This window comes from Oncorhynchus masou, chromosome 18 (assembly GCF_036934945.1).
Source record: "Oncorhynchus masou masou isolate Uvic2021 chromosome 18, UVic_Omas_1.1, whole genome shotgun sequence".
Taxonomy (NCBI): domain Eukaryota; kingdom Metazoa; phylum Chordata; class Actinopteri; order Salmoniformes; family Salmonidae; genus Oncorhynchus; species Oncorhynchus masou.
Genome location: NC_088229.1, coordinates 13,486,606 through 13,495,290, shown reverse-complemented (window position 1 = coordinate 13,495,290; position 8,685 = coordinate 13,486,606). Strand labels below are relative to the sequence as shown.

Genomic DNA, 8,685 nt, shown 5'->3' with positions numbered 1-8,685 from the left:
CCCCTTGTGAGACCATATGCTGGTGCGGTTGGCCCTGGGTTCCTCCTAATGCAAGACAATGCTAGACCTCACTCAGGCTGGAGTGTGTCAGCAGTTCCGGCAAGAGGAAGGCATTGATGCTATGGACTGGTCCGCCCGTTCCCCAGACCTGAATCCAATTGAGCACATCTGGGACATCGTGTCTCGCTCCATCCACCAACGCCACGTTGCACCACAGACTGTCCAGGAGTCCGCCACCTCATCAGAAGCATGCCCAGGAGTTGTAGGGAGGTCATACAGGCACGTGGAGGCCACACACACTACTGAGCCTCATTTTGACTTGTTTTAAGGACATTACATCAAAGTTGGATCAGCCTGTAGTGTGGTTTTCCACTTTAATTTTGAGTGTGACTCCAAATCCAGAACTCCATGGGTTGATAAATTTGATTTCCATTGATAATTTTTGTGTGATTTTGTTGTCAGCACATTCAACTATGTAAGGAAAAAAGTATTTAATAAGAATATTTCATTCATTCAGATCTAGGATGTGTTATATTAGTGTTCCCTTATTTTTTTTAGCAGTGTATAAAGAGATACTGTACATGGTGAAACAATTGAAAGTCCCAGTTTTCACATAAAAAGAGGGACTGTTTTATTGTAAAAAACAGTCTGTGAAGGTGTATTTCTTTCCATCTTGTCTCCACCAGTCAGCGGTACCTGGCCAAGGTGCTGTACACCAGCCGACCCACAGCCCAGAACCACCTGGTTCAGCAGCAGCTCATGCTGGGGGATCACCAGCACAGACTCACCGCACAATACGGGATCTCAGATTCAGAAGATAGGCACAACACAACAATAAAATCAAGTTTATGGTATAGGCACACGTTACATGCTTTCACGTCTTTTATCCCTAAGATTTAGTCACTAGGTCAAATGTTGAAGTGTCTGCAACTTATTATAAAATGACTATCTAGCTGTTCTTTTATGTTTCATGTGTCGTGGTCAGTATCTAATTTGGCTTATCTTTTGAAGATAAACATGCATGTTACCATCTTTAGACATGAATGCTATGAGTAATTTAAAGGATGACAACCCGATGATGCCTCTTTTGGTTCAGATTGTTCCAAGTTCTTTTTATTTAAACAATCACATATTTAGTTACAAGTAGCTGATTCATAATGCAGATAGTTACATTGTCATTGGGCCCATAACATACAGTACAAGACCCCCTCCATACAGTGATCCCAACCCACTTCACTTCAGTCTCAACCAATGGCACGAGCACACTAGCCCAGTCCCAGATCGGTTTGTACTGTCTTGCCAACTCCTACGACTTTAGCATGATAACAACCATAGTTTGCTATACAACCCAAACAGATCTGGGACCAGGGTGTGAATTCACTACTGTACCTTCCAGTCCCCCAAATCCATTTTACCAGTGTTGCACCCCAAACAAAGCACACAGAGGCATTCTGTCTTTCTTCAGGCAGTGAAATACATAGTGTACATAGTGTCCTTCCCCTCCCTCCATCACAAATATAAATCCATGAATGTCATGTCCTAAAATAAGCTGTTGCTGTCATTCTCCTCTATATGCAATTCTTATTCACTTTTTTATTTGCTTTTATGTTGTAAGTATAAAAAACAGGAAAGGAAAGTAACAGAGGGGAAAAAACAAACGCTGGCGCTAAGTCTGGCTTAGACAATCTCCTCACTGACCACGTAAGAAGCAAAGCAAAGCCAGATAGATATATAGGCAGGCAGGCTGGCAGGCAGTAGAGTGAGTATCTGTGTGTTCAGTAGTTCACTCATTCAAAGCAAACATTTGTCCTGAAATCACACTATGATAAACACAGATGGTTAGCAGCTCTATTGGCACACTATTTCCCCATATAGTGCACTTTTGACCAGGGCATATGGTTATTTCTCTGAACACAAAGGGCTCTGGTCATAAGTAGTGCACTATATAGGGAGCCATTTGTGACGCAATCCATAGTCGTGATAGAATAACTGGCATATTACTTAATTTTCTCATTCCCATATGAGTGTCCTGAGTGTGTCTGTAACAGCAAACTACAGGGAGCTGGGCTCACTCAAACCTCTCGTTCAGACCCACTGTCTTTCTGCCAAGCCAGAGACAATCCCACTTTCTCTATCCCATCTCCCTGGGGATGCACTGAACAGTAACGGTTTGGCTTGCAGTCAGACCTGGGTTCAAATAGTATTCACCCTTTCTCAAATACTTCAAGCTGTGCTTGATTGAGATTGCCTGGCACAATGGAACAAATAGAGTAGTCCCAAAAGTGCAAACATTGGTCTCCGGCGATCCAGGCAGGCCCAATCAAACTCTTCTTTGAAATAAAAATAATCTTATTTGAACCTGGGTCTGTCTCAGAATAGACGGTAGGCTAGATTGACTGGGTGAGCAGTGAGAGCAGAGCCAGCACATTGCATATGCTCCCTGTGGTGCTTCATCACAAGCTAGCTCACTGCATCCCTCCTTGCCTCATCATCACACTGCCTCAGCACAAAAAGTGTATGAAATGGCAACCTAGTCCCATAATTAGTGCACTACATAGGGAATAAATTGCATTTTCAAACAGTAAATGTAAACTGGACTGCAAAGGGACACTATAAAAGTCAGGAAACAAAACATTGATGTACATGAGGAACATTAGCCTACTTTTTAACCTCTGCTTTCAATAGGTGGGTTTTGATTCTATTGTATATTTTAAAATGACATTAGCTACTGATTAATCTCGACACCCAGAACCAAATCTCACATGCGCACTTCTACTAGTAGTGATGTAAAATGTATATTTTTAGTTTTCTTTTTGAGCGTTTGCAACATGAAATGGTGTGAAGATACATTTTTTTCCTTTTAGTTTTTTTCCGTACTATTGAATATTTGTTTTAACAGCCAAATCACCGTCATCACCTTCAAAACAAGTATTCATTCATCGGTTCGTTGTTACAAAACACAAATGAAATGTATTTTTAAGTCAACTTTAAAGTAAACTTAAAACACACATTTTTATCCAACAAACTCATCGATAAATAACAATATTTTGGGTTGTATTTACATTCAGAGCGACATTTAAAAAAACATGATCTTTTTCGGTCTCGTTCCTCTCTGGAGAGATACCTCTGTTCTCCTCTAAATGCTTGTTTCTGTCTACTTCTTGTCATCATTCTTACCATTGTCTAATTCAAAACAAAGTGTTTTTGGCATGTAAATATTAGTTCTACTCAGCCCTACAAAGAACACATTCTACACATTAGATGCATAAAGCAACCAATCTACGCATATGCCTTTCAGCCCAATCTGCTGATCAGGTAAGCCTGTTTTGGATTGCCAGCGTGCATTGTTCATGGCTTGAAAGATAGAGAGAATCTGTGTATTTTACTACCAGCTAACTGTAAATATACAGAACTACTGCTCCCTACCACACATTATAGCGTGTAATAGTGTTATGTTATGCTATACTATGACATGAAGAGGTATGGGAAAGATTACATTTATCAGCTGACAGTTTAATACACCGTAGAAAGAGACAGACAGAATAGATACAGAAAGCTAGAGGTCTATATATAAATTACAATATCATACCAATAATGAAGTCACTCTTGTGGTGAAAAGGCGAGAGTAGAGTACAGTAAAGTAGAGAGGAGTAGAGTACAGTAGAGTAGAGAGGAGTAGATTAGAATAGAGAAAGGAGTAGATTAGAATAGAGAAGAGTAGAGAGGAGTAGATTAGAAGAGAGGAGTAGAGTAGAGAAGAGAGGAGTAGATTAGAGTAGAGAAGAGGAGTGGAGTAGAGAGGAGTAGATTAGAGTAGAGAGGAGTAGATTAGAGTGGAGTAGATTAGAGTAGAGTAAATAAGAGTAAATAAGAGGAGAGGAGTAGAGTAGAGAGGGGAAGATGAGTAAAGTAGAGTAGATAAGAGAGAAGTAGATAAGAGAGGAGTAGAGTAGATAAGAGAGGAGTAGAGTAGATTAGAGAGGAGAGGAGTAGATAAGAGTAGAGAGGAGAAGAGGGGTAGAGTAGAGTACAGAGGAGAAGAGGAGTATAGTAGAGTAGATAAGAGTGGAGTAGAGTAGATAAGAGAGGAGTAGAGTAGATATGAGTAGATAAGAGTGGAGTAGAGTAGATAAGAGAGGAGTAGAGTAGATATGAGTAGATAAGAGTGGAGGAGAGTAGATAAGAGTGGAGTAGAGTAGATAAGAGTGGAGTAGAGTAGATAAGAGTGGAGTAGAGTATATAAGAGAGGAGTAGAGTAGATGGGAGTAGAGTAGATAACAGAGGATTAGAGTAGATATGAGTAGATAAGAGTTGAGTAGAGTAGATAAGAGTGGAGTAAAGTATATAAGAGAGGAGTAGAGTAGATAGGAGTAGAGTAGATAAGAGAGGAGTAGAATAGATTAGAGAGGAGTAGAGTAGATAAGAGAGGAATAGAGTAGATAAGAGAGGAGTAGATAAGAGAGGAGCAGAGTGGATAAAAGAGGAATAGAGTAGATAAGAGTGGAGTAGAGTAGAAGAGGAGAGAGGACTAGAGTAAGGATGTAATCTGGTGCTCTGTGTTGAGGGCCAGTAGGCACTGGAACTCATAATGAACATGTTGTACATATCTATAATACTGTATATGGCTAGATAGATAACATTGTAGAATAACAGATGCTTCTGAATGGTCAGTAGTATATTGATCATATAGTCAGTGATCTTATCAATGGAAAAGTCAGTCAAGTAGATAGCTAGATAGATGTTAGAGATAGCTAGGAGTGTGTGGGCAGTGGACATGTTTATATTGTTGACATGTTATACTGTAGTTGACAGAGATATCTTGGTCTAACAGATAAACAGTTACTAAGGCAACGGGATTATCTAAAACGGTCACCTCTAACTAACTAGCCTAATCTAAAATGGCGGCCGAGTTGGGCAGGCCATTGGTGGTGGTGTTGGGATTGAGGGGGGAGCTGTCCTGCAGTGTGCCCGGGTCCGGGGTGGCTTCGCTGGGTCGGCTGTACTGGCTGACCAGGGAGTCTTCCATGGTCACCTCGGTGACAGCAATGCTACCATTGTTATAGCCATCCAGGTTGTCGTCACTGATACACAGTTTGCTCTCATCACACAGAGATGGTTGGCTGGCTGTCCGCTTCTCCTCGTTGTCACTACAGGATGGAGGGAGAAATTGTGGGGAGAGAGAGAGGGGGGGTAGAGAAAGACGGATAGAGAGGTATAGAAAGAAAGAGGGGGATGAAAGGAGGTTGGTAGGTGGGAGAGTTACTATGTGTGGGTGGTTCACCAGTGGAGGCTGCTGAGGGGATGACGGCTCATAATAATGGAGCGAATGGAATGACATCAAACCATTTTTTTTTTTTGACCTTTATTTAACTAGGCAAGTCAGTTAAGAACAAATTCTTATTTTCAATGACGGCCTAGGAACAGTGGGTTAACTGCCTGTTCAGGGGCAGAACGACAGATTTGTACCTTGTCAGTTTGGGGGTTTGAACTTGCAACCTTCTGGTTACTAATCCAACTCTCTAACCATTAAGGCTACCCTGCCGCCACAACTATGTGTTTGATGTATTTGATACCATTCTACTGATTCCGCTCCAGCCATTACCACGAGCCCGTCCTCCCCAATTAAGGTGCCACCAACCTCCTGTGCGGTTTACATACCAATGTCAGTCATTGTATTGTATCACATAGCCATAGGAAGGGTATTGGCTAGGTATACTGGGAAAAGAAGAGGATACATGGGAGAGCCTCTAGAAAAAACATAGACTATTTGGACTCAGTTGCAGGAAAGGCATGCAGAGTAGAGCACCTTACAGCATACCTCTCAAGAGATCTGGCAAAGCAGGGGAAAGCATTATGGGAGAGAGGAACAGTAATGAACACAGGACACTGGGATAAAACGCACATATCTTTTCAAACAGGGAATCAAAGCGATCATGTTGACATTTAAAACATGCTAATTTGCGGGGTATTGACTTGCATTGTTTGTTTTTATTGTTATTATTATTTTATTTTTTGCATTTTCATGACAGCAGCCAGGTAAACAAAGCCAAACCATGGATCGCTGTCTTACCTTGTCCAAAGACTGCTTACAAGGTAAGGAAACCAATGTCATTTTGGAACTTGGGTAAACTATCTTTTTAACTAATATTCAACAATTATATAATCTACAGGTTTGAAGGAATATTAATACATGATCAATGCCTAATAATCAGTATATCGTCTGATTAGACAGGCCAACCTGTACTCTCCGAATGTTTCATCCTTCATAGGGCGCGCCTCAGAGTCTACCTGACCCTCCTCCTTATCTTTGACTGAGAGAGAGACAGAGACAGAGAGAGAGAGAGAGAGAGAGAGAGAGACAGACAGAGACAGACACAGAGACAGGGAGAGAGAGAGAGACAGAAAGAGAGAGAGAGACAGAAAGAGAGCGCGACAGGGAGGGAGAGAGAGAGAGAGACGGAGAGAGAGAGAGAAAGAGACAGAGAGAGAGAGAGAGAGAGAGAAAGAGACAGAGAAAGAGAGATAATTGAATTTTGGTATCTGTTCATTAATCAGTAGAATGTCCTTTCTAAGCTAGTGGCTGGCTGAGGTTTTGGTAATGCCATAGACGCTGGCCAGTTAGTGAACTAGCAGCACAACAATATAGAGAATGTGTTGTGTTTTTTTAGAGCTGCCTGGTCTGCTACATATCATGTGATTTGTCAGAAACTCCCTGACATATAGGGTTTCTCAGAAACAATCTGGTATGGCCCAACTCGGTTGGAGTGTCCGCCCTGATATTGGAAGTTTTATTCCCGGCCGAGTCATACCAAAGACTAAAAATGGGACCTGATGCATCTTTGCTTGGCACTCAGCATTAAGGAGATAGATTGGGGCTAAGGCCCTGTGATTGACTAGCATCCTGTCCAGGAGGTGTACTTGTACATCAAGCTGCCTCAAACTATAGAAACAGCCAAGGCTCCTGCAAGGCTATTTACCTACCATCTTTTATATGTGGTGTGTTAGAAACTACATTCTTCAGTATATGTGGTTTATTAGAAACTATATTCTACAGTATATGTGGTTTATTAGAAACTATATTCTACAGTATGTGTGGTGTGTTAGAAACTATATTCTACATTATATGTGGTTTGTTAGAAACTATATTCTACAGTATATGTGGTTTGTTAGAAACTATATTCTACAGTATATGTGGTTTGTTAGAAACTATATTCTACATTATATGTGGTTTATTAGAAACTACATTCTACAGTATATGTGGTTTGTTAGAAACTACATTCTACAGTCTATGTGGTGTGTTAGACCTGAGGTGGTTTGTCTGGTATCTGGTGGTGTTATATTTACACCTACCTGAATACTTTCCCCCTTTGCCTCTCTTGATAAAGCAGAGGATGAGCAGCACCAGCAGCAACAGCACGATGGCGCTCACGAGCCCAATAAACCAGCCCTGAGTAGCAAAGCCTGTCTGCACATCCATCACCCCTACATAAGGAGGGAGGGAGGGAGGGAGGGCAGATGGGAATGGACAGAGGTTGAGTGAAAGGGAGAGAGGGTCATAGCAAGGGATCGTAGAGAGACGTGGGGGGATGAAAGGAAGGATGAAAGGAAGAGAAGAGATTAAGAAGAGAGGGTGGGTATGGAGCGCACACGCACTGTGGCTCAGTCGATACACACACTCACACAGACATAACCTAACATACATTACACTAAGGATGTAGGAAATACAGTCCAATTCCCCAAACAAATACTACTAATGGAGCACTTCATTTGGCCTCTGAACGTCTTGCCATCTAGTCTCTTTCATGTAGGACATTTCAAAGCAAAGCACTTCCAACAATAGCAGAGTGCTGCTGTACACTGTCAGATGTAGGCAGGGGAGGCCCAAAGGAGAAGCTGTTTTGCTGTGCGTGTCTGTATGTGTGTGTGTGTGTGTGTGTGCGTGTGTGTGTGTGTACAGGCTATGCTCCAGTACCTGCTCCCTCTGATCTCAGGGACGGACGCGTGTGGGGACGTGTTTAACTATACTTGTGGGGACCAGAAGGGTTAGTTTTAGGGTTAAGGTAAGTTTTTTAGGTTAGGGAAAATAAGATTTTGAATGGGACTGAATTGTGTGTCCCCACAAGATTACACAAGTATACTTGTGTGTCCCCACAAGTAACTGTGTGTGTGTGTGTGTGTGTGTGTGTGTGTGTGTGTGTGTGTGTGTGTGTGTGTGTGTGTGTGTGTGTGTGTCTGTGTGTGTGTGTGTGTGTGTGTGTGTGTGTGTGTGTGTGTGTGTGTGTGTGTGTGTGTGTGTGTGTGTGTGTGTGTGTGTCTGCGTCTAGGTGTGTGTACAGCCTGGGATTCCTACCAATCCCTCGGTTTCAGTCTCCCAGAATATATATATATATATTACTGCCTCCGGTACCTGCTCCCTTTGTGGTGATCTCAGTCTCCCAGAAGGTGTTGTTGCTGAAGGTGAATCTGAGGCGGTACTGTGACCCCGGGGTCAGGCCTTTCAGCTGGTAGAATGATGCAGACGAGTTCAGCTTCTCAGACTGCTTCCACTTCCCACCGTCTGAAGACAAAATAACCACTTGATTTGTTTAGACATAGAAATAGAAATATAATAAAAAATATATATTTTTCCTTCTTGTTTTTACAGGCAGGGGAGTGAAGTTATATTTACAGATTTTTATTTTAACA

General features: G+C 42.0%; 1 protein-coding gene across 1 annotated transcript in view; it reads right to left on the bottom strand.

The window, feature by feature from the left end:
- Nucleotides 1-1,092: 1,092 nt before the first annotated feature.
- LOC135559290 (neural cell adhesion molecule L1-like) overlaps nt 1,093-8,685 on the bottom strand; it is a 32,493-nt gene continuing 24,900 nt past the window's right edge. Inside the window, exons 21-24 of the mRNA XM_064993482.1 lie at nt 8,408-8,557; nt 7,351-7,482; nt 6,239-6,311; nt 1,093-5,147 (exon numbers count right to left, since the gene is read on the bottom strand). Coding sequence (XP_064849554.1) covers nt 4,889-5,147; nt 6,239-6,311; nt 7,351-7,482; nt 8,408-8,557 — 614 coding nt within the window. The 3' untranslated portion in view covers nt 1,093-4,888. The remainder of the gene's footprint in view (nt 5,148-6,238; nt 6,312-7,350; nt 7,483-8,407; nt 8,558-8,685) is intronic.